Source organism: Podarcis liolepis (assembly GCF_965112155.1).
Source record: "Podarcis liolepis genome assembly, chromosome: 9".
Lineage (NCBI taxonomy): Eukaryota > Metazoa > Chordata > Lepidosauria > Squamata > Lacertidae > Podarcis > Podarcis liolepis.
The window spans coordinates 54,665,849-54,692,097 of NC_139564.1; the positions used below are offsets into that span (position 1 = coordinate 54,665,849).

General features: G+C 42.4%; 2 protein-coding genes across 4 annotated transcripts in view; one reads left to right on the top strand and one right to left on the bottom strand.

The window, feature by feature from the left end:
* Nucleotides 1-26,249, top strand: part of EXOC1L (exocyst complex component 1 like) — a gene marked incomplete at its 5' end in the record, with an annotated part of 109,280 nt that overhangs the window by 59,986 nt on the left and 23,045 nt on the right. The window lies entirely within an intron of this gene.
* LOC310686343 (uncharacterized protein) overlaps nt 1-26,249 on the bottom strand; it is a 43,269-nt gene that overhangs the window by 6,370 nt on the left and 10,650 nt on the right. Inside the window, exons 5-13 of the mRNA XM_083460054.1 lie at nt 23,475-23,625; nt 23,086-23,169; nt 7,714-7,778; nt 5,630-5,707; nt 5,122-5,182; nt 4,359-4,413; nt 2,637-2,686; nt 1,075-1,134; nt 90-137 (exon numbers count right to left, since the gene is read on the bottom strand). Coding sequence (XP_083316180.1) covers nt 90-137; nt 1,075-1,134; nt 2,637-2,686; nt 4,359-4,413; nt 5,122-5,182; nt 5,630-5,707; nt 7,714-7,778; nt 23,086-23,169; nt 23,475-23,625 — 652 coding nt within the window. The remainder of the gene's footprint in view (nt 1-89; nt 138-1,074; nt 1,135-2,636; nt 2,687-4,358; nt 4,414-5,121; nt 5,183-5,629; nt 5,708-7,713; nt 7,779-23,085; nt 23,170-23,474; nt 23,626-26,249) is intronic.

Genomic DNA, 26,249 nt, shown 5'->3' on the forward strand with positions numbered 1-26,249 from the left:
AAAAGGTTTAAAAGCCTAAATAAAGCATATGGGGTTGGGGAGAGACAGGGGAACATGTTTTTCCTTCATTGTTCAAAATAATTTCTTACCAAACTGAGTTGAAGGTCACAGAATTTGTCCATTATTTCAGTCAATCCCTGTAATGGCAAATATACACTTTAAGACTGATGCGTTTATACTGAAAACAATTTACTTTCTTTCACATGTCAATCTATTGCAGTTGTGCCAGCCAAATTCCCCCAGCCAACCCCTACAGAACAGTGGTGGGGAGCCTCTGGCCCATGGGATAATTAGGCCCACGAGGCCTTGGCTTGGAAGTTGGCCCAACGGGCTGCTTTGGGCAAGCCACACCCACCATTCTCACACCTGAGATAACGTGGTGTCAGGTGTGGGAAAGTTCCAAGGAAGAAGCTTCCCTTGCAGCTACAGCTTCAATTCAGCCTGCAATTGCAAATGAAGATTGGCAGTGCACACTCTTAAGTGGACTCCCATTGATTATTTTGCAACCCCAACTTGAATTCAAGCTGGGAACACAAAGGAGCTTTATTCATCTCTGTGGCTGGAGATGCAAAAGAAAAATTGCAGCTTTGCAGACACAGTCTGAGCTTTGAATAATGTCATATGACATCCTGTAACTGACAGGCGGGCAAAGGGTAGGTTAGGCAAGTTCTGGTTCTGGCCAGGCAGGTAGCTCCAATTCCCCACCTCTGGTACACTTCAGAATTCAGGCTCCTGTCAGCCACTAAGAATGACAATTGCTCCGTTTTGGTTTTCCATGTTGAGCAGATTAGCATGAAAAGAATGGCCATTCCATTTATTTCAGAAGAATTTGTACCAAGAACTGCATTAAAGTTTGCAACAAACCTTCAGCCCAAGATCTGGAGGGCTGTTACCTTCAAAAAGAAAAATGCACACTTCACAAAGTCCTCAGGTGACTATCATGGAACTAATTTTCTAAGCACATTTTCTAGTTTGTCCTGTAGCCTTTTTCTTCAGGCTTGGCCAATTGGAGCAATTTTTCAAATACACATGCTGTTTCCATCTCAACAAGGTTCGCGCCACTCAGATACTCACAAAAATATCACTTTGTTCAAGATTCCTAATCTTTAGGAAACGGGGAGCTAATGAAGCTACCTGTTGTGAAAAGAAAAATGTGGTAAATGTCGCAATGGGCTAGCAATTTACTCTTAACGGTGGAAATGTCAAGTTAAGAAAGGTTAACCACCAAGGGCTTTGCTTTGACTGGACTGAGGGAGAAGCAGAAAAGTTAACTAGAGCATAACTGAATACACTAGGGGAAAATTTGTGTTAATTTGTTTTATTTGCTGTAATTAAGAGAGAGGAAATGCCTTTGGGATAAAAGAGAGTAATAAAGCTGTATCAGTTTTCCAGGGAGGAAGATAAATGCAGCTGTAAGTAAGTCAATTTTATAATTTGTGTTCTCTGTCTTAAAAAAAATTAATTCTGTGCAAAACAATCCAAATTGAATGCAAGGAAACCTAAATTGTGCGTCCTGTAAAACACAGCTTAGGCATGTTTATATACTTATTTTGTAGAATTGATTCTGCCTTTACTGGTCGCATGGAGGTTGGGGAAGAGAACGTGGAAAAATAAAAGAAAACCAGCATGCTTATTGTCCAAATGTTTGCGCTGTTAATGGGTGACTAATGTCCAGAACATACAATTAAAATCTCTGGAAATTGCCCTGGCTCTAAGGGGCAGCTGTATTTTCAGAGTTCAATCAAGATGCCTGCCCAGCTTAGTGCAAAATACTGCTTCCAGACTGCTGTCAGAATATATTACTGTTAGAATATATTCACTGGTTCAACCTCAGAAGTCGAACAGAATCTGTTCCGGAAGTCCGTTTGACTTCCAAAACGTTCAGAAACCAAAGCACGGCTTCCGATTGGCTGCAGGAAGCTCTGGCAGCCAATTGGAAGCCACAGAAGCCCCATTGGATGTTTGGGTTCCAAAGAACGTTCACAAACTGGAACATTCACTTCCGGGTGTGCGGCGTTTGGCAACCAAAACATTCGACTCGCAAGGCGTTCGGTATCCAAGGTACGACTGTGTGTGTGTGTGTGTGTGTGTGTATGTATGTCAATCTTTATTGACTTTCAGTCTTTTTCTAAGAACAATGCAAATTATTGGTGATCAACTTTAAATGAAACAGATTGTGCCCAAGTCCAGGACATTTAAAGGAGTGCTTTCTCTTATATTCTATTATCTTGACTTCTCACATAGGCTGTCTTCAGGAGCCCCACTCCACAATCACTGGTCCATGATTGGTAGGAATGCAGTACAGTGGTACCTCGGGTTACATATGCTTCAGGTTACAGACTCCGTTAACCCAGAAATAGTACCTCGGGTTAAGAACTTTGCTTCAGAAGGAGAACAGAAATCGTGCGGTGGTGGTGCGGCAGGAGGCCCCATTAGCTAAAGTGGTGCTTCAGGTTAAGAACAGTTTCAGGTTAAGAAAGGACCTCCGGAACGAATTAAGTTCTTAACCCGAGGTACCACAGTATAGGGCTTGTTTCACAGATGTGGGTCCCAAATAATGGAATTCCATGCCCTCAAAGCACCCATATACATATGCACACAAACTTAAAGGAAATAAAGTGACTTCATTGTCCTACCTGTGGCCTTTGTTTTTCAGATGTATATCTATGTGTCATTCTCAGTGGAGCTGAGATGTCCATAAAGATGCAGCAAATCATAATAAAAAGAATAGCTTTTAAAAACATTTTAGTTTTCAGAATGCTTTAAAATATACGTATTTTTGGAACCATCACCCTACGTATCAGAATACATAATGCTTGTTACATATCCAGGCTCCAGCATCATTGCCACAGATCATGTGACCACCTGGCCTTTCTTTTCCTTCTTTTTTTAAAAAAGAAAACATGACACTAAATTATTGCTTGTGAATTGCAGTGTGCAGGGTTCAGTTTGCAGAACTTGTCTTAATTATGCTTTAATTAAAAAGACAAAATAAAATCAAGCAGGAAACAGAGTTGGCTCATTCAGGTTGCATTACCGTGCCAATTAGGGCAATGCGTGTAGAGCTGGCTTCTTTAATAGGGGACTCTGGCCTCCAAATCATCATTCGCAATGGCTACTCTCATGTCTGTGTGCATGAATTTTATTAGTTTAGTAATTTGTTTGTGGTTTCAGACTAAAATACAGTTTATAAGAAAAACTCCTGCTTATCTTCAGTAAATACACAAAAACGAGCTCAGAGACTGGTACAACAAACATTTATCTCCTCTGCATCTATCAACCAGTCATTCCCATACAAGAAAATAATTCTGATTTGACAGCAAGGTCACATATATACACCATACATTTAAAAGACATGGCTTCCCTCAATGAATCCTGGAAAGTGTGGTTTGTTATAGGTGCTGGGAATCGTATCTCTGTTAGGGTTAACTACTGTTGCCATGATTCTTTGGAGGAAGCCATGTGCTTTAAATGTGCCTTAAATGGATGGTGTCCTTGTTACCTAAGGGGATGCATGACACTGTGATTACAGAAATCCATACATATGAAAGTCCTAGAAAAAGTTAGTACAATCGTACTTCAGAAGTCCAACAGAATCCATTCTGGAAGTATTTTCGACTTCCAAAACGTTCGGAAACCAAGGCATGGCTTCCAATTGGCTGCAGGAAGCTCCTGCAGCCAATCAGAACCTGAGGAACCCACGTTGGACGTTCAGGTTCCAAAGAACGTTCGCAAACTGGAACACTCATTTCCAGGTTTGTGGCATTCAGGAGCCAAAACTTTTGAATTGTAAGGCGTTCGACTTCCGAGGTACGACTGTAGTATATATTTCTGCATGCTGAAGAAGCTGGCCAAGCTCTATGTTCACAAAATGAGGACTGTCGGCTATCATTGTAAACTTTCTTTGAAGAACAAAAGAGAGGCTTTGGTAGGTGCTAAAGAAGGGACATGCCAGAGACTAAGATAAAAGAATGTGCCATAATGGTATGTGTTTACTTCTTCATTTCACACAAACACAAATCTGGCTTCTATTTTGTGGCACACAATGTAGGAGTGGTCACCAGGTGGTAGAGACATTCTGACAGGTTGCCACTAGCAAATTAGAAGCTGTAATCTTGCAATTAGCCACTCAGTTCTGAATCCTTACACTTGTTTTTATTGTCAGCAATTGCTCGATTTGTTGTTTCCAAATTAATGGAACCTGTTACTCTTTCCATGATGTACTTAAAATGTGCCCAGAGTATAGTAAAAGTTGTCTAATGCAGGATGTGCTTATGTTATGTAAGGTGATAGTGAAATCTATCTTCTCTTTTGAATTACTTTGGGCAAAATTTGATTAAGAAGATTAGAACAATCACCATCCCAGGTGCTAATTGTCTCTGGATCCAGCTTTGCTGCCTCCGTGCAACGACCCTACAAGAATAGAGATTTTTTTTTTTGTATTTTATTGTATTACATTAACTATGATATTATTTCCTTAACTTTAACCATTATTCCGCTTCATTAGCTAAACTACAAACTGGGCATTATCCAAAGTTAAATACAGTGGTACCTCGGGGTACATACGTTTCAGGTTACATACACTTCAGGTTACAGACTCCGTTAACCCAGAAATAGTGCTTCAGGTTAAGAACTTTGCTTCAGGATGAGAACACATATCGTGCTCCGGCGGTGCAGCGGCAGCAGGAGGCCCCATTAGCTTAGGTGGTGCTTCAGGTTAAGAACAGTTTCAGGTTAAGTATGGACCTCCAGAACGAATTAAGTACTTAACCCGAGGTACCACAGTACGTCAATGGAAAAGAATGGCACACACGTTTAAATCGGTTTGGAAAAGCGAAAAAATAGGGTTTGTTTGTGTATCCTATGACAATGAACGCAGAACCTGGTATCTAAAGTGCAACACAACCTTTTTGGGTGTGGTTTTGCTACAAGAACAAATACAGCTAATCCCTTGGAATTGTTATATGGATATCCTAACTTTCTGAAGCCACAAAAAGTGGCTTTTGGTATTACAAAAATGTACATATCATTTTCAATGTGGCCAATATAAATTTCATGGTTTCGGTAACCTCCCACCCAATATGGCATTGCTATTGTGTTAGCTTATTTTAAGATACTTACTGATTTCACAATAACCAGAAAGTAAGAGTTCAGGGTGTCAGCTACAACAGTTGTACCAGCCCTGCATAAAGTGAAAGAAATGAAATGGCATCGATTTAATACGTATACATTTCGGATGCCCGTGATTCAGATTAAAGTCCGACTCAGATACATACAGGTCTGATTTAAATGCACCCTTAATTTGAGAGGCTTTTGTGCTTCTTATTTTTGGTTTTGTGCTATACTCAGTCTGAACTCGAGCCCAAACAGATGATAAAGAAGATAAGATTTTGCTCTAAATGAGCAGATCTTATAAAAAGTAACCGCTGTAGAACCACTTATGTATTTTAACTTGACAAAACTTGTAAGATCACTCACACACAAATCTAATAACTCATGGAAACTGAACATCTGAGACACAGGAAAATGGATAAGCCCAGTTACAGAAAAATCTACAGATAACTGTAGCAAATTTGCTATTCGTTATACTTTTTTTTGCAGAGGCAGAGTTATTATTATTTTTGACAACCTGTAAAATTTCCATAGACAGCAATGGACAAGGTGGTCTATTTTTCCTGGTGGCCATGGAGAAAACAGTGGGAGGTTTCTGCAGAGGAAAAAAGCAGAACATATCTTAGAACTGTTAATGAAGTATCTGTTCTATAGCTGAAATACACGAAATACAACTACTTGATAGTAGCAAACTTGGTGGCCTTTAAGGCTGGGAAAATGACTGTTGTTGAGGAGACCACACACTTTGCTAAGGAGTTGGTTTGTAACTTGGGAGTGTTTCTAGACCCAGCACTGCTGTTGAATTCTCAGGCAATAGCTGTGGCCTGAAGCGCCTTTAAAAAGCTTAGGCTTAACCCAATGCTGGATAGAGAGCAGACTATTGTTATTCGGTAGGCTGTCTCTGAGGTTTAAACTGCACTGGCATCTCTGTTAAAGATGTAAATTGATATAACAATAAATAAACAACAGTAGAGAAATGATACAAATACAGTATTGAATTCTGTAGCACCATTAAGGGAAACAACAGTGTTTTTATGCTGTTGTGCCAACAAAAACAGGAACATTGAGAGGTGAATGGTCTCAGTTAATTCTGGTTACATTTCAGCCTTATAGCCCAATTTTAACCACATCTACTTGGAAATAAGTTTCAGTGAGCTCACTAATGCTCTTGAAAAGTCTGTCTAGGATAGAACCTCAGCCTTTAGTTTGTCATCCTGTGCTTGTGGCAGAACTTATCTTTCTTATATTCATGGGGAGGGAGGGGGAAAAACTTATTTTTGCTGATCTAAAGTGCTCTTTGTCTTACGTGTAGCCCTCAGGCCCTCCTGATAGGAATAAGCTTCATTGCTCTGTGTTGGTGTTTAAATAACTGTGGAGGAGAAAAATTATCTAAATACAGTGGTACCTTGGTTCTCGAACAGCTTAGCTGTCGAACAAATAGGCTCCCAAACGCCGCAAACCCGGAAGTAAGTGTTCTAGTTTGTGAACATTTTCGAAAGCCGAACATCCGACGCGGCTTCCGCTTGGAAGCGCCTTGGTTTTCAAATGGTTTCGGAAGTCAAATGGACTCCCAGAACAGATTAAGCTCGAGAACCAAGGTACCACTGTATCTAATTCAGTGGCGTAGCGTGGGTTGTCAGCACCCGGGGCAAGGCAAGTAATTTGCGCCCCCTAACCCGTGGATTTGCGCCCTCTAACCCATGGATTTGCGCCCCTAACCCTAACCCCCAGATGTTGCGCCCGGTGTGGCCGGCCCCCCCTGCACCCCCCACGCTACGCCACTGACCAAATTTTCCTCTTTTTATTTTTTCAAGGAAAAATTAGGAATCTCAATTTATTATTTACAGTCAACTTCATGAAAGATTTGCATACTAGCTGATCACTCATTTCTATCTTCTATTGAAGATGCTACACACATTCTCCCTTTTTTCACATCTTGGCTCCTAAACTGTGTCTTTCCCCTTTCTGTCCAAATAGTATTTTATTTGAATGTGCCCAGCACCATCTACTGGGCAATATCATCACAAAAACACATTGCTAGGATAACTTAAAACACTGGTGTGTCCTATAAAATCAGAAACATAAGATAAATAAGATGACAGCATATACTGAAAATGAGAAAACCAGATTAAGGTTTCAAACTGTGTTTTAATGAGCTTTGCAAAGTTTTAAAACCTTTTTTTGCGTTTGCAGTTTAAACAAGTTGTTCCAATGAAAGTATCGCTCCCTTATGATTCCTGCCTCCTAATACCTTAAGTAGAAATAAAAAGTAATCTAAGAGTTGAATTATTTCATTTTACATCTGTCAGTGTTGGTTGACTGCCGTTAAGATTTAAGAATATTTGACAAGCTGTACACCTTAACAGGCATACATTAATTATGGACCTTAAGTCTTGAAGCAAAAATAACCCAGCTATATATGAAATATTAAACATCTCAGAAGAATATAGTTTAATGTGCAAGAGAGTTGTTGTTTTTCTCCTTCACTTTCAGGCAGCAGTCATCTAGCCAACTGCCAAGCATGGGCTACACACGTTATTAATCGCAGGGTTACAGTCATAATCTAAAGCACTGGTTTTTTGAGGTAAAAAAGTAAGTTACCTTAAAAAGAGACAAGTTGTGCGGTGTTGCTCACATCGTAAGTTGGCAAGAATACATTTAAAATCCTGTTAAACGGGGGGGGGGATATATATTAAAGGAAGTAACCTTAATTGTGTCATATACCTGCAACAAATATATCTATATCTCTATCTATCTATCTATCTATCTATCTATCTATCTATCTATCTTGACTAGTAGAAAACCTATACAACTTGGGACCTAGATACTTGATGGAACACTTTCTCCCACATAGACCTGCCTGTGGGGGACACTCTTCAAGGGGCACCAGATATCTGAAGCTTGTTACGTAGCTGCCCAAGGCAGGACCTACTTGGTGGTGGTGCCCTAATAGGAAACTCCCCCTCCTCTGAAATAGAATTGGCACCAAATTTTCAGCAGCAGCCAAAAAGACATGCTTGTTTACTCAGGCGTTTGTTGGGGTTTAATTCTGTTTGCTCGTTATTTTACTGGCAGTCAATATTGTGAATAATATTTTCTTTCTTGCGTTTCGTCTTATATGTATTTCAGTGGTACCTCGGGTTACATACACTTCAGGTTACATACGCTTCAGGTTACAGACTCCGCTAACCCAGAAATAGTACCTCAGGTTAACAACTTTGCTTCAGGATGAGAACAGAAATCGTGCTCCAGCGGCGTGGCGGCAGCATGAGGCCCCATTAGCTAAAGTGGTGCTTCAGGTTAAGAACAGTTTCAGGTTAAGAACGGACCTCCGGAATGAATTAAGTACTTAACCCGAGGTACCACTGTACTTTAAAGTTATCTAATGCATCCACTGTGAGATTGTTGTTACAATGAAGGACAGGCAACAAAAAATTTAAATCAGTGTAATAAAATAATTTACCATGGCTTTGTTTCCGTATTTTGATAACAATGAACTTGGTTGTGTCAGGGTGATGTTTTGTTTTGTTTTGTTTGTTAACATCTTTTGTTGTTAGGCAATTTGGGCCTCCATAGTAACTGGGTAAAGATATAACACGTCTCAATCTGTTCAACGTGGATCCCACAGATTGCACACCCCTTCCCTTCCACCTCCCCTGTGTGAATTCAAACTTGCTTCCCTTTTATGCATTATCTATGGAGTAGCACTGTACAGTGGTACCTCAAGTTACAACAGCCTCAGGTTATAAACGCTTCAGGTTACAAACTCCGCTAACCTGGAAGAGTTACCTCGAGTTGAGAACTTTGCCCCAGGATGAGAACAGAAATCGTGTGCCCGCGGCGCAGCTGCAGGAAGAGGCGCCATTAGCAAAAGCACGCCTCTAGTTAAGAACAGTTTCAGGTTAAGAACGGACCTCTGGAACAAATTAAGTTCATAACTAGAGGTACCACTGTATCTGCAGCAGGTTAAATGCAAACTATGGTTAACATATGGTTTTCCCAGTAGTGATGTATGGAAGTGAGAGCTGGACCATAAAGAAGGCTGATCGCCGAAGAATTGATGCTTTTGAATTATGGTGCTGGAGGAGACTCTTGAGAGTCCCATGGACTGCAAGAAGATCAGACCTCTCCATTCTGAAGGAAGTCAGCCCTGAGTGCTCACTGGAAGGACAGATCCTGAAGCTGAGACTCCAATACTTTGGCCACCTCATGAGAAGAGAAGACTCCCTGGAAAAGATCCTGATGTTGGGAAAGATGGAGGGCACAAGGAGAAGGGGACGACCGAGGACAAGATGGTTGGACAGTGTCCTCGAAGCTACGAACATGAGTTTGACCAAACTGCGGGAGGCAGTGGAAGACAGGAGTGCCTGGCGTGCTCTGGTCCATGGGGTCACAAAGCGTCGGACACGACTGAACGACTAAACAACAAAAATGGTTAACATTAAATCAAAATTTGAATCCAGGGTTTCTTAGCAACAGGTGCACCAACTTGTATGGGGCTGGGTAAGCTTGGCCCCCTGCCATAATTTTCCTCTGGGGGTCCAGCCCCATCAATATTTGTTCCATCCTGCGCATGCCCCCAATGCCAGTCCCTCCTTCCCCCGCTTGCTTGTTCCTTTCTTCCGTGTGGTTTGGCACCGAGCAGCTAAGCAGAAGTGGGCAGTCGGGAGAGCCAGGGGAGATGGCACCTTCCTGCAGTAGGGACAGTGGGCCCCTTGGGGGCCAGCCCCCAAAATACTGCGCTTGCAGCCAGAGTGCTGACAAGTGCACCTGGTTAGTGGCAGGTGGCAAAGGAGATGCAGGCACTTGGCAGCAGCTGGGGGAAGGAGGGAGAAAGGCAGGCACTTGGCAGAAAGGTGGAAGGAGAATATTGTGGATCGCTCTCAATCCTTTAATAACGATTACTATATTAGGAAACATTATTACTAGTTACTGATTATGGACCAGACCAAAAAGGGCAAAGATACAAACGAGCAGCTCTGATTTGATGGCAAAAGTGAAGGCGGCATTTCTCCCTCTGTTAACCTCAGCCACTGAGCCAGGTGATAGGCCTTTGCTTGAGCAAGGCAGAATCTTCGCTTTCTAAAATGTGCCATAACTTCTATCAGCAAAAAACCCATAAATAATTAAAGTTAATGCCTGGAAGTTGGCACCAGCTACCAATGTGATGACTCAACCTCTTGTACCTTCATTCACTACAGATTCAGCTACAAAAGCTAGGAGTCATTAAAAATGCATGAAGAAATTCTATAAGTATTAATATTCCACTTCTTTAAATGTTCATTTTGACGTAAGCAGCGTTGGAAGGGGTGATCTTTTTCCAGAAGTCTTTTTCACCTTCCTGACCTGATAACTCTTGTTTCCTCTGAGAAACAAACACTTAACACACATTAGAGGAGCCTCTCACTTTCTAGGGCATGGAATTGCTGAATACTGCTCTCTCGCCTTTTTGTTTGTTTCTGCTGCACACAGTCCCCGCCCCCCCGCCCCCCCCCCGCATACTCCTATCAGAGTAAATTTCTGTCAAATGCAGTTCTAATTCCTCCAGCCATTATCAGAAGATTCAATATACAGTAGTACCTCGGGTTAAGTACTTAATTCGTTCCGGAGGTCTGTACTTAACCTGAAACTGTTCTTAACCTGAAGCACCACTTTAGTTAATGCGGCCTCCTGCCACTGCTGCGCCGCCGGAGCACAATTTCTGTTCTCATCCTGAAGCAAAGTTCTTAACCTGAAGCACTATTTCTGGGTTAGCGGAGTCTGTAACCTGAAGCGTATGTAACCAGAGGTACCACTGTAATGCTAAAAAACAAGTAATTTTGTTTTTAAAGAAATGTAAGACTGCCCCAAGGGCGTTGTGGGTTAAATCACAGAGCTTAGGACTTGCTGATCAGAAGGTCGGTGGTTCAAATCCCTGTGACGGGGTGAGCTCCCGTTGCTCGGTCCCTGCTCCTGCCAACCTAGCAGTTCGAAAGCATGTCAAAGTGCAAGTAGATAAATAGGTACAGCTCTGGTGGGAAGGTAAATGGCATTTCCATACGCTGCTCTGGTTCGCCAGAAGCGGCTTAGTCATGCTGGCCACATGACCCGGAAGCTGTACGCCAGCTCCCTCGGCCAATAAAGCGAGATGAGCGCCGCAACCCCAGAGTTGGTCACGACTGGACCTAATGGTCAGGGGTCCCTTTACCTTTTAAGACTGCCCCATAAACAAACATATACCTGAGGTCTCTGGGGTCAGGGGCAGCTGGCCTTTATGCACTCCTCAAATCCCATCCACTCAGCCCAGCTGGAATTCAAATCAATCAGCTGGCAGAAAAACCTGCCAATCTCCAGTGGCCAGCCTGGGAATTCCCCAGTCTGCTGGCCGCTGGTCCCCAGGCATTGCTCCCTGGGGGGTGGGAGTTCTCTGCAACAGGCCGCAACAGCTGCTCATGCGCTGACCAGCTAACCAGCCATTCCCATACTATGGGTGCCAATGAGAATGTCACTAGCTGGATCAACATCTTAGCTTGCACAGCCGTGCATAGCACCTGTTGTGCCTTCTAACCCTAGTTACTATGCCGATTTAAGCATTAAAGTTTTGGATAGATACCATACGCCGGGTCCGAGTTCTTCATCCTCCAGTGAGAGCCAGGACAGGTGCTAAGAGTCCAGAACCCCTGCCCACCACACCCAAGCCACGCCGTTTGGGCCTCATGCGGTCTTCCTGTCTGCCGCCACCACCACTGTGGATCTGACAGGGCCTTCCACAGTGTTCCTGCCACTCACTGCATGCTCAAAATGGTGGCCAGAGTGGTGTATTCCGAGCCATCATATTTTGGCAGCTTGCACCACCATGCCTTGCCAAGATAGCAGCCAGCTCTCTAAGAATGCACGCCTCTGAAGAAGAGGGCACGAGTGTGGGAAAAAACCCACGGCTCCCCAGTGAAGAACTGAGTCTTAGTCAGGTAGAGTTAACAATGAAGATTAAAGTTTATTTCAAACACATATATTTGAAACGATGTCACTCTATTTCCTCTCAGTCTTGTCCGTCTCTAATGTACTCTGATTCCTCTATCTCCCCTCCCAAAAGAACCAACCGAACTCACTGTCAAAACCTCTGGGCTGAACCTTAAAATCAGGTAGGCTCCGCCTCTGGGCTTTCTTATTGGTCAACCTATTAACTCTTTCTCTCCCCCAATATAAACGTATCCCCCCAAAATGGGCAAACGCCACAATGAGAAATCTATATTTTTCAAAGCTTTTGGCATAACGTCTCACAATCAACAGCTGAGAAACGACACAGAAGACAAAAGTTGAGGAAGCAGTAGGCCGAGGTGCAAGGACAATGACAAACTGGCACGTTTGGGGTGGAACATAGCAGATAAATGTAAAAAAAGGGAAGGACAAAATACAGACAAGCACAATGGGCTGCCCCTAAACCGAGAGTACTCAAGAGGAGGCTGTTACTGAGGGAGCAATTGACACATAAAAAGATGAGAGGAAACGGCGAAGTCGGGGAGTGGGGTGAAAATTTCATAAACACCCCCTCCCTTTAAGCATTGCAGGCACAGCTGTAGACAGAGGAAGAGGCTAGAAGAAAGAGGCCGCATCAAATATGAAAAAAAATTCTGCTTTGAGAGAAGGCAGGAAACAAACTGACACTCTATAAGAGATGGAGAGCAGACAATTTCCTTTTGGCTGGTACTTCCTTCCTTTGGCACCAGGAGGCACAAAATGCCACTTTGCAGTGAGAGCTGGACAATAAAGAAGGCTGATCGCCGAAGAATTGATGCTTTTGAATTATGGTGCTGGAGGAGACTCTTGAGAGTCCCATGGACTGCAAGAAGATCAAACCTATGCATTCTGAAGGAAATAAGCCCTGAGTGGTCACTGGAAGGACAGATCGTGAAGCTGAGGCTCCAATACCTTGGCCACCTCATGAGAAGAGAAGACTCCCTAGAAAAGACCCTGATGTTGGGAAAGATGGAGGGCACAAGGAGTAGGGGACGACAGAGGACGAGATGGTTGGACAGTGTTCTCGAAGCTACAAACATGAGTCTGACCAAACTGTGGGAGGCAGTGGAAGACAGGAGTGCCTGGCATGCTCTGGTCCATGGGGTCACGAAGAGTCGGACATGACTAAACGACTAAACAACAACAGGCATCCTAGTGCCCAACAGAGAAACAGATCTGACAGGGTGCAGTTTTCAAAGTCATGGCTCTCCTGGCCCTATCCTGGCATTTATTTTCTCAGAAAACTTGACATGAATACAGTGGTACCTCGGGTTACAGACGCTTCAGGTTACAGACTCCGCTAACCCAGAAATAGTACCTCAGGTTAAGAACTTTGCTTCAGGATGAGAACAGTTGTGGATCGAGGGCCCGACCCCGCTATGTGAAATAAATACACAAGGACACGTGATATAAGGTTAATGGGCAAGAAAAGGCCACAACTTTATTGATTACAGCAGTGAAAAGGTATTGGCTTGGGCATTGGATGACTATAGGTGGTGGGTTTATTCAACAGTAGGTGGAGCCTGTTGATGCTCATCCAACTATAGGCTCACCCCCTGATGTCACCGAGGGTCGTGCCATGGCCTCCCGCCAAGCAGGCATCGGACGGAATACACGACCGCCAGATTCCTTTAACGGAATAACCCACGGTAGATAGCATAGGCGATGGCCACACCTAGCCCTTGACACAGCACAACATATGAATCCAATGCCTAACCTACCCACCAATACCACAAAAGTTGTGACGATTGCTACGAGGTAGGCGAAAAAACCAAAAGGCCTAATGCCAAATGGAAAAATTCCTACCAGGCCCCCCAGCCAACCAGGGCGACCAACCTAAGGTCCATAGCAAGGCCAAAAACCTATACCCTGAGCTAAATGGGAGTGGAGGGTGGGTGACTTGCTGAGGGACGACGACGAATGAGGAGGAGGCGGAGCTAGCACCACAGCATTAAGCTGCTACACACGCCCCCCGGAGACACCTGGTTGGCCACCTCCGGTGGGCGTGGGCGCCAGCCAGGTAGGAGGGGAGGGGGCTAATGCCCCCTACCAGGGGCGGAGCTCGGTCTCCCGCCCACAACCACTCCCCTCTCTTCCAGGGAGGAGAGTCTATATCGTACGGTGGTGGCAGCGGGAGGGCCCATTATCTAAAGTTGTACCTCAGGTTAAGAACAGTTTCAGGTTAAGAATGGACCTCCAGAACGAATTAAGTTCTTAACCTGAGGTACCACTGTAGTGGCTTTCCAAGCCCCAAATGTTACCTTATCTGTTTCCACAGCTCATGCCACGGGGGGGGGGGGATTCCTGTGCAAGCGCACTGTGTGAATGGTGTAGGTGCAGGCAGCTCAACATGACACAGATGTTCCCAGAAGTTTTTGTTCCATTTAATTTTTGCTCCCAGAGATCAATCCTATCTCTCTATCCATCTGAGTTCGATGAGCCTTACTCCCTAGAAAGTAGGTGCAGGATTGCAGCCTTAGGCTTACTAGCATAGTGTTTCTTCGCCGCTGCCATTCGCACACAGCGCATCTGCATGGAAATCATTACAGGAATATATGAACAATATGTGCTAATGGACCCTAAATGTGCAAGAGAGAAACCACCAGCTTTTGTTTCCAGTACATTTAAGTGCATGTTGGATCCAAACCAGAATGGGATTAGAGACTGAAGGGAAGAAAATCCAACTCTTTGTTTTCCCTGAAAGCTCATTTTCATCTCTTGGAAGTATCTTTCCTCAGTAACAATCATAAAATTATATTGCCGATTCACAATTTGTAACTTGTAGTTAACCACAGGAAGATGTTTATCAGCTTGCAAGGTAATTTTTAGAATGCAGATCACAATTTAATACAAATTCGGCTTAAGTGTTGTATAACTCTCATTTAATTATATTAAACTCGCACGGCTTCCATTCCTGGTGGTTTATGCTGAATGTGTTGGCAACTCAAATCAGAACATGAACTGATATTTTCACAAAGGAAAGTGCTGTAGGAATAAAGCATCAAAAGTTATGTAAGACATTGCGTATGTAAACTAATATATTTGTCACATCATTTCCCTATGAGCAATCATGTTTAAATCCCATTATAGAAAACAATGTAAAACTATTCCTGGACTGTATCACTTCAGACCTGCAAGTGTGAGGTTGCTAGTTTTAGTGCTCCTCTCATATTTTACACACAAAACTCTTAACATGTTGAAGAAGATGCCCTTTATGACATCTGTTTTTCCATGTGCAAGCAACTTTTAAAAGAACAAAACAAAAGGACTGCATTTAATTGTGATTTACCCAGTATATAGTTTCCAGTGGCAAAGCCCTAAATCAGTTTTACGACATGATGAACTGTCTGTCCCACTTTCACTGAATCAAGCTATTTGGAATCCGGCTGCTATTAGGGCTAATGTGTCAAATCAACGATATAGGTCTTTTTGTGGGTATGCAAAGTTTGGAGGCTGTAGGGTCACTATGGGCAATTTGTTGTCGCATCTTCTAAACATCAAAATTCAAGAGAGGGAGATTTTTAGTGGCATGAGAGAAAGAGCTGGAGAAGGCCAGTATTGTTATTCAACCTGATTGGGGTTTCAGAATAACGAGAAAGAAGCAAAACTAATTCATTTATTCTGTTAATCATGTTTCTGTGATTCCGTACGTCCTCCATTTGAGCTCAGCTGGCTTTCCTGGTTCTTTCCAGCTGCTCATTTTATCTCCAGAATAACCCTGCAAGGTAATTAAACTGAGAGGTGGCCCAGTATAACCTACTGAGATCTGCATGAATGCACGGAGCACTATGCTGGATGATTTAATCCGATTCATAGTGAAAAGAAGACATGATAAATCCAGCTTTTACCATTTATCTTTTAAATACAGCAGGCTTTCCAAGTCCACGGGACAGGGATTTTATGAGATGAATCATAAAACATTAGTAAACAATTTTAGTTAAGTGTCTCTAAACAACTCTCCATCCAAATGTTTTGAAGAATAAACTTCCGGGATCCATCAAGCTCTGATTAATAGACCTCTATAAAACATACATCAACTTAATGTCAATCCAGTCTAATTATCAGATAGCTCTTCCTCATCTTAACAGTCAGAATGGCACGGCATGAACTACTTACGCAAGGCTTACTTTGAAGCAGGGCTGGTCAGAGCTCAGCCCCAGAATCTGTTTCAAAGCCAGGTCTCAGCCAGGGTTTTGAACATGTGAAACAGAGTAGTATTATTATTTTGTACCACAGAAAAGCCAAAGCCAGCTCTCAGACAGCTGTGACTATTGACCAGGGTTTCCAGGCATGTAAATATGGTTTCCAAGCAGACTTCTGTCCCATGCCTTTTTAGAAATAAAACACTACACAGGAATGATATTTTCAAGCCAAGTGTTAAGGTGCTTTATCAGTAAGGTAGTGACTTGAAGACTGGGCCTGCCCCACACCTACAAAGTATCCATGCTTTTCAAAGATAGTTATTTATTTTACAGTAATAATATAATACAAAGCAATATTAAATTGTTAATAGACAATCCACTAATTTGTGGGAGAGGCTCAAGTGCATAATGCAACTTTAAGGTAAAGGGACCCCTGACCATTAGGTCCAGTCGTGACCGACTCTGGGGTTGCGGCACTCATCTTGCTTTATTGGCCAAGGGAGCAGGCGTTTGTCCGCAGACAGCTTCCAGGTCATGTGGCCGGCATGACAAAGCCGCTTCTGGTGAACCAGAGCAGCACACAGAAAGGCTGCTTACATTCCCGCCTGAGTGGTACCTATTTATCTGCTTGCACTTTGACGTGCTTTCGAACTGCTGGGTTGTCAGGGAATGCAACTTTAGGTGCATGCAATTAAAACAATTAAAGTGCTTTAGCCTTTCCTCCTCCCAGGAGGGGAGGGGTTGAGAGCGGGAGATGATTCCTGCGTCATGCAGGGGGCACTCCACCCCCTGCTTCAACTCCAGGGCTGGCACCATGCCCCTCCCCGGTTGGGCACCCAATAGGGAAGCTCGGCGGGGGCGGGGCTTGCTGCTCAAGCGCAGCCGCACCAGCCATCCCCACCATTGCACACACATTTTCTTCGAGTCACCCACCCTCCACTCCTTTTAGATTAGCTGTTCCTGAGACTTTGCTATGGACCTCTGGTTGGTCGCCCTGTTTAACCAGGGGGCCTGGTAGGAATTTTTTCCAATTGGCTAAATTGGCCCGGCCTCTTGGGTTTTTTCGCCTACCTCATAGCAACCGTCACAACTTTCGTGGTATTTGGCGGTTGGGCATTGGAATGTGTTCTTGGTGTTTTGGGGGGCAAGGTGTGGTCATTGCCTTCCCCGACAATTTTGGGTATTCTGCTAAAGGAATCCGGTGGTCGTGGATCCTGTCTGATGCCCGTGTGGCAGGGGGCCATGGCACAACCCTCAGTGACATCAGGAAGAGAGCCTATAGTTGGATTAGCATCAACAGGCTTCCATGGAATTGGCAGAAATGACTGGCAGAATCTGAGACCTGGGAGAAGAGTTAGTGGAAGAGAACTGGAAGAAGTTTAAAGACTACTTGCAAAAACATTGTAAAATGTTGGAATGTTAAAATGTTGGAATGCTAAAATGATGCAAGATATAAAGACAATGTGGCATCAGTGACATAGGTAATAGGAGTATGTAACAAATGTTTCAAAAGACAAGGGTGAAAAAATTAGATTACACTGTGTCAAATGTAAACAAAAGGATATAAAGGGGAAAAATTGGAGACACAATGGGTTGAAATGTATAATATAGACCAAGATTTGAAAGAGGGTAAGATATTGCTGAACATGATTGTGTAAAAAGGAACACAGAAAAGGGAGATGTGAGGAAGTCAGGAAGAAGGGTTATGAAAATAATAAGTAAAAAATTGGATTTTAATGTTTTTTTCTTATTTTTTTATCTCTTATCTTTTCTATGTCTCTTACTGTATTTTTCTGTTTTGTTTTGAGTGTGATAATGTTGTTTCTTCTTTGGTTTGATTGGTAGGTTTGTTTTATTGTTTAAAACTTTAATAAATATCTTTAAAAAAAAATAGCATCAACAGGCTTCCCCTACTGGTGGTTAACCCCTCCTCAGACTCACCCCTCTACGAGTGGGTGGAGTCTAATGTTCCATGGTCCAATGCCTAAGCCAATACCTTCTCACATGCTGTAATCAATAAAGTTGTAGCCTTTACCTTACCCATTAACCTTACATTCTGTGTCCACGTGTCTTTATTCCCGAAGTGGGGATCGGGTCCTCGAATCACAAGTTACCCTAGTGCAACAAACCCACTTCAAAAATCAAAACAAAAATTCCCCCAGACTTTTTCCAGTTAGGAAAGTGATGGGGAAAGTGCTGGAATGAACAAATGATTAACAGGAACACCTTGCAAGCAAATTATGTTGGATGCAAGATGACTGCTCATTGTTGTATAACCACCTTGTAAACAAATCAGAACAAATGCTCAAGACCAGAGATAGTCTCCCTGTCGCGTAAGCTTTGTGGAAGCGAGTTAAGAGGAATACTGAATTAATAGGTCGTCTGGAGGAGCCCGGTGGTGTTCTTCTGTGGAATAGAAATGAATTCCTGAAATTCAGACACTGAGGGGGTTGTAAAATGCCAAAGGGTTGTTCTGTCTAAATGATAAATATGTTTCTGTTTTAAAAAGTGTTCCCTCTAGGTCAGGCTTAGGCTGTAATTTTGATGAACAGAGTAGCTCTAATCTACACCTAAGTGCCAGGATAGTAAATCATCTTGGGTAATACAGTCAACTTCCTTTAGAAAGCCCATGAATTTTGTTTCTGTGCTGTTCATTTGCACTACTTGCAGTTGTGAAGTGAAAACATTCATAAAGGCCTCCTCCTTCCCCCCAGCCCCAGGAGTTTAGAAGGCTTTTAAAGTACCTTTTTATTTCTTTATTCCATTATTCAATTCCCCTAAGTAGGCATATTCCTATAGAGTTTAAGCTTCAGTCTCTTGCAATATAAAACAAGAGGAATGAAGGCACTGCTGAGTCTAAAATATTAATAATACATAAAGGTTAGTGGAGCTAAACGTTCCTATAGGTGACTGGCAAACACTCTCCCTTTCTCGGAAGAAGATAACCTGCTAAAATCTAATTATTCGATGGAGATATATTTCATAATGCAATAAATAAAGAACATATAGTGCATATAACCCTTCATCTACTGTTGCTGCCGGACCGTCTCAATTTGTTTCTAAGTGGTGATTAGAAGCGAATACCACACAAGTTTCACTAAAATTTAAGGATGGATGTGTAACATGCTTGGAGGATTCTACCGATGAACACAAAATTCCAGTAGCATTCTTCTGAGCCATTCCTCTGCTACAGACTTTGCATCAGACCTCTTACACCTTTTTTGCTAAAATGAGAATTTCTGCTTTAACACTTGCATTGCTACCATCATGAACTATATCTCTCACAAAGTTCATTTAATAAAATACGTTTTACCCTTCTCTCATTTTAAAAAACAAAACAGGATTCTTAATAGACTTTTTTTTTTTACAGGTGCATGACAGTTTAAAAGTTAAAATACTAATGATTAGTATATCCTTTCCAGATTACCAGCAATTTCAAAGTGAGGTGCAGCTTAATCCTTATTTATTTGGATATATTCATTATATTGTATTCATTATGTTTATCAGGCCTTACCTGAAGGTAAGGCGCAAGATTGCAGTATTCATTGTTAATGCATTTTTTTCCTTCCCAGAACTTAATAAGCCAGGAAAATCAAGCAAATTCTCATTCTTAAAATATTTGGAAAAGGTAATTCTCATTTCTGTTTTTCACTTCAAGCAACTGGAATTTGTGGGTATATGGCACATTGCTGATACTTAAGTGAAAAGGATGTGGAAAAGCTGGCACTGATCTCCTTATTTGGAAAATTTGACATTACCTTGTGTACATAGGAGTAATCGAAGATAATGCAATAAATGTGCATAATACTCTATTACTCACGCAGCAATGTGCTGTGAGTCGAGGACCTTCCACACACTTGGGATAAATAAGACACAAGACATGTTTATTTTAGGTTAATGAGCTAAATAAGGCCACAACTTTATTGATTACAGCATGTGAGAGGTATTGGCATAGGCATTGGATCAACAATCAACATATGAACCCACCCTGCGCAGCGGGGAGTCATTTGAAGGTTAACACCCAGTGGGAGGAGCTTGTTGATGCAAATACAACTGGAAGCTTCCCCTGATGTCACCGGGGGTCATGCCATGGCCCTAGCCACCGACAGGGCATCGGACAGGATCCATGACCTCCAGATTCCTTTAACAGAATACCCAACAAGGGGAGGGGGTAGGTGATGGCCACAACCTGCCCTCCAACACATGACAGATATTCCAATGCCTAACCACCAATACCTGAAAAGTTGTGACGATTTGCACCAAGGGAGGCGAAAAACCAAGAGACTGGTGCCAATTTGCCAAATGGATAAAAATTCCTACCAGGCCCCCTGGTCAACCAAGACAACCAACCAAGGTCCATAGCAAGGTCAAAAGGAAGAATTATGACCATTATCACCTAAGGGCGGGCGGGCAGGTGATCTGGAGGTACCGGGAAGCAGAGTGAAGACACGAGGCTGCCACGTCCACTTGAATGTGGCTCAACCCCGCCCACGAGCCAACCCTATTGGCTGGCCCAATGGATGAGGGCACGTCAGCCAGGACAGTGACGCAGGAGGCCAACCACGCCCCCTGCTGGCGCGGGTATGCAGTAGGAACAGGTATTCAGTAGGAACGAGTAGCTGGCATAGATATGGTTAAGCAGCATTGAGTTATACTGTACATTCTTTCATGATTGGAAAAAATTCTGCAGCATTCCCTGTGCCCAATAAAAAAAATCGAACCTGATAGTTCTGTCCCTTTTCCTATCCCTGTTACTGCTTTAAAATCTTATGAATGTCCATTCAGAAGGCAGTCCCAAAGTCCAGTGAAGCTTGCCCTATGGACAGTGTGCACAGGATTGCAACCTGAACATAATATTCATAACTTTATATGGCAGCTATTAAAGGCGTGTTACCCTGTTACGTCCTAATACAATTAATACTACTCATTCCTCCTTCGCCAGAAAAATGAAGAGTACAATGCGGTGGGGGGGGGTGTAGATGAAGAGAATGGCAGGTGCTTCTACATAAGATATCAATACCCAAAAATCACAGATTCATGACTTAAATACCTAGCTTGAGTAAGCCGTTCATATCGTCAAGATTTCTCACCTATTTTGCTCATGAAACTGAGTGTATAATGTGCCCAAGACCCAGCCGTAAAAAAACTGCTCTTGTAAAAACAAGCAAGAATTTCCACATTAGAGTTCTTCATATGACAAATGGTAATTCACCTGCCAATACAGATTAGATCATATGGTTTTCTTCAGTACAGTATCATAAGCAGATGATGGGTGACAACATGCTGAAGAGAATTTCTATAGTGTCATCCTATGCATCTTTACTTTGAAGGAAGTCCTGTTTAATTTGATTTGGTTCCCATTTAATCTGAGGCTCTTGTATATGCCACAAAGGTTAAAATTGTTTTCTTGGCCTATAACTCAATCAGTTTAAAATACATTTCTCCACCAGCTGTTGAAGAACCATCAGCACAGGTCAACTCTGCAAAAGAGAACTTATTTGCAACTGAAAATAAGGTGGCATTTTGATAGCCGGTGCTAAGGCAAGACTGAACTGTGTTTATCCTCATGTGCACGATTATCGTCTGAATCTATGTGATGTTAGCTGACCTGCATTTTCTGCTAATGATAGCTGCTCCTGTGCCAATTATGTATTTTTCTTTTGTTCACCACCATATTTATATCTGATTATTCTATTTATATCTGCTGTCCTGAGAATGCAAGGCTGCCCTGTCCATAGCTATTTGAAACCTTGCTATGGCATATGATGGAAACAAATATTCATAACTGGAACAATTTAACAATGGATTTGCTCCTAGTAAGGACTGCTCTAGAACAGCAACAACAGAAGATGGCTATCTGTATGCTGATAGGGTATTGAAGGGGTGACACTTGGGACAACCATTAAGCCACTTCTTTGAACACAAAATGAGAGGAACGTCTCATATTCTGATTGGGGCTGTGCCTGCCAAACAAGAAGTGGAGCTCTGCATGCGGCTATTCACCTGTCTAGAACCATTTTTCAAGCAAATCCCTTGCAGTGATGGACAGGCCAAAAGAAGTACAATAATCCCACTTTGTTCCTTCTGCCTGCATCCTGACTGGCTCAATCCTTGTAGGGACAACTGTTTATATACAGTGGTACCTCGCAAGCCAAATGCCTCGCAAGACGAAAAACGCGCAAGACAAAAGAGTTTTCCGTTTTTTGAGTCGTTCCGCAAGACGAATTTCCCTATGGGCTTGCTTCGCAAGACGAAATGTCTTGCGAGTTTTTGCAAGTTTGTTTCCTTTTTCTTAAAGCCGCTAAGCCGCTAATAGCCGCTAAGCCGCTAATAGCCGTGCTTCGCAAGACGAAAAAACCGCAAGACGAAGAGACTCGCGGAACGGATTAATTTCATCTTGCGAGGCACCACTGTATTCTTCTTTATCTAGTTTTGGGATGTCATATCTTGCTAGTTTGTCTGGTATTAGACTCATCCCTGGCAACTTTAATACAGTAGTACCTCAGGTTAAGAACTTAATTCGTTCTGGAGGTCCGTTCTTAACCTGAAACTGTTCTTAACCTTAGGTACCACTTTAGCTAATGCTTCCACCGTGCCGCTGCTGCATGATTTCTGTTCTCATCCTGAAGCAAAGTTCTTAACCTGAGGTACTATTTCTGGGTTAGCGGTGTCTAACCTGAAGCTTCTGTAACCTGAAGCGTCTGTAACCAGAGGTACTACTGTATGACCGTATTATGAAGTTTATTTAAAGCCTTTTACAGGAAAAATCAGTTCGTTTCACTGTAAGCCAAAATAAATGCATGTGCCATTTGAGGGGGGTGATTTGTGTACATACCTCCTTGTCAATCACAGCAAGTTCTGAATCAGATTTACATATAACTGAAGCAGGGCGTCTTGTATTAGTCAGCAGGCAGGTTTCCTTTGGGAAATAAAAAGAGTTTCAACTTTATCTTCATATAGGATCGCAGAGCAGTATGTGCAAGAGTTTACTACCAGAATTACAGTATATTAGAATATAGAAGTAGCTACAAACAATACCTCCGACACCCAACTGAGAAAACATCTCAAAAACACATGAGTAGAGAGGTTACTTGTTATTTAAAACATGTAATTAGAATCATCAGAAAAAGAAAATATCACTGAAGAGCTTCTCTTTCATATCTCTACACTGAAAAGCAGCATTTCCCACAAATTGCTTGACAATACATAGACGGAAGTAGTTACCCCTATAAAATTTCCCTCTTCAATTTCATATAATGTTTCCGGGGTTAAAATCGTAGCATCATCTATAACGATTTTCAGTTTGCCAGACAACACTAAATAGCATTCCGTTGCTACGTGTCCTTGACGGATAATGACTGTCCCAGCGTCATACCTGTTTTGAAAATATAACATCAACAGAAATTACTGCAGGTAAAATAAAGGGATGCGTATGCAGCTATTAGTAGTTTGGTGACCAAGGCGTGGATATCATTTTAAAAAATATTTATTATCCTATGAGTGGATCTTCCTAACCACAGAACCATCTTAGAGGACAAGTAAAAGAATAAAAAATATTAGCCTTCTCACTAATGAAGCAATCCAATGACCACTTACTGTTAGTATATCATTGATTTTAATAAGACTTCTGTTGGTAGGCATTTTTATATCAGCCAAATGAAGAAGTATATTGCTGTGGGACATTTTCAGGCTGGAGACTGTGTGTGTGTGTATCAATCTGATCACTTATAGGGCCACTTACAGACCCTTGGAAGCCTGCATAAACCTCACTGACACTATCCATAGGCTGCTCCCACAACACCAGCATCTACTACTGGTGGTTGTAGTGACTATATTGGTTAAGAACTAAAATCAACAGGCAGTGCTCATATAAAATTGCTCTGGCCTCAGTACAAATTTGTAACACAGTTCTGCATCGGCAACTCACTGTTCAGAATTCAGAGTTACTATTCTTTCTTTCTTTGGCAATTGTTCATATCCAAGTAAGATTGTCTTCCATGAACATGGTCTTAACAGTGTGTCTGTAAGTGACTGTAGAGGCCTATTCTGGATCCACACATCCTTCCACAGTGGGGACATAGGTTTCCAGGCGGGAGTTGATCATGGTGAGGATTTGCCAAACGTGCCTTCCTCTTAGCACGTTTCTCCCTTGCGTCCTGAGTTTGTGCCTCTTCAAAGTTCATGATGCCCTTGGTAGAGGCTATTCTCCAACTGGAGCGCTCGCAATGTTTCCCAATTATCTGTGCTTATGCTGCATTTTTAAAGATTTGCTTTGAGAGAGTCTTTAAACCTCTTTTGTTATCCACCAACCTTTTAGCTTTCCATTCTTAAGTTGGGAATAGAGTAGTTGCTTTGGAAGACGATAATCAGGCATCCAAACAACATGACCATTCCAATGAAGTTGACGTTGAAGAATCATTCCTTTGACACTGGTGATCTTTGCTTTTTCCAGTACACTGACATTAGCTCAGAGTTGCTATTAACTGTACATAAAAATCCTCAAGCATAATTCAGTCCTAGTTTTTTCCTTCACTGTAATGGACTTTCAGTTCGGCCTGAGTCACTCTAGAACCTGATAAAGTGTTCCCAGACCCTCTTCCCATATGCTTGGTAGGTAATGGAAATGGAGAATTCAGAAATTTTAACAAGTCCCATCCTCTCTTTCTGACTGACCCTCCTTGTTCCTGACTGAATCCTGGAAATAATTAGTAACCCATTTATGCAATTTAGGAAATGGCTTAAAATAGCACCCCTGAAATTTCCTGGATATGTGAATTTATACAAGTCACTTCCAGTTGCTGAGTCTTGTTTACAAAGGCACGGCTGCAAGAATGGCAGAGGCAGTTTTACTGCTTTGTAAACAATTTTATTTAAACGTGTACAGTTACGTAGCGGGACGCAGGTGGCACTGTGGATTAAACCACAGAGCCTAGGACTTGCTGATCAGAAGGTCGGTGGTTCGAATCCCCATGACGGGGTGAGCTCCCGTTTCTCGGTCCCTGCTCCTGCCAAGCTAGCAGTTCGAAAGCATGTCAAAGTGCATGTAGATAAATAGGTACCACTCTGGCGGGAAGGTAAATGGCGTTTCCATGTGCTGCTCTAGTTCGCCAGAAGCGGCTTAGTCATGCTGGCCACATGACCCGGAAGCTGTACGCCGGCTCCCTCGGCCAATAAAGTGAGATGAGCGCCGCAACCCCAGAGTCGGTCATGACTGGACCTAATGGTCAGGGGTACCTTTACCTTTACAGTTACGCAGTGCGGTGCAGATTGAATTAAAAAGATACACCTTTGGAGAGAACTTATTTGGTAGTGTTTGCAGGTTTGCAAGACTTTTCAAATAATGCATATTTCTTTTAAAAATAAATGAGTGATGAACAGATAAACATATATGGAATGAGCTTTTCTTTTTTTAGAGAAGGCAGACTATCTGAATACGAGTGACAAGACTGATCAGCGATTTGTGCCATGGATATGCATGTCTATCATGCAAATTACAAAACTAGGCTCACAGCACAGGTGCAGAGCCTGCCATGGCTTGTATCCTTAAGTAACATCTGTCTTCACCCCAACATTTTTCTGTGTATAAAATGAGGATTATTATTTCCCTTGTTCAATTAAGTGTGGCGAGAATTAAAAAGCATGATTCATATTTTACACCGTAAGGGCTGTAAAGCGTGCAATTTTAATGCAGCTTTGTAAATTATCCTGTGAGAGCAGCAGTTCCTATTAACTAAATTGGGTTTTGCTTTTTTTTTGTCTTAGTCACCAAAGGTCCAGAAGCTCTCCATTAGAAGGCTCCTTGTTGAAATCATAGAATACCAGAGAAGAATTATGTAGCTTCCACTTGTCAATATTTTATTTTAACAGGGCAGGGCATTTCTGAAGTATGATAAATATTTAATCAAAAGGATTTCAGCCTTGTTGAAAAATGTTCACCTTCTGACCCAGCTTTCTGAAGGAAGCCTATGGAATGGATCCCATCCTCAATACACAGGTAGC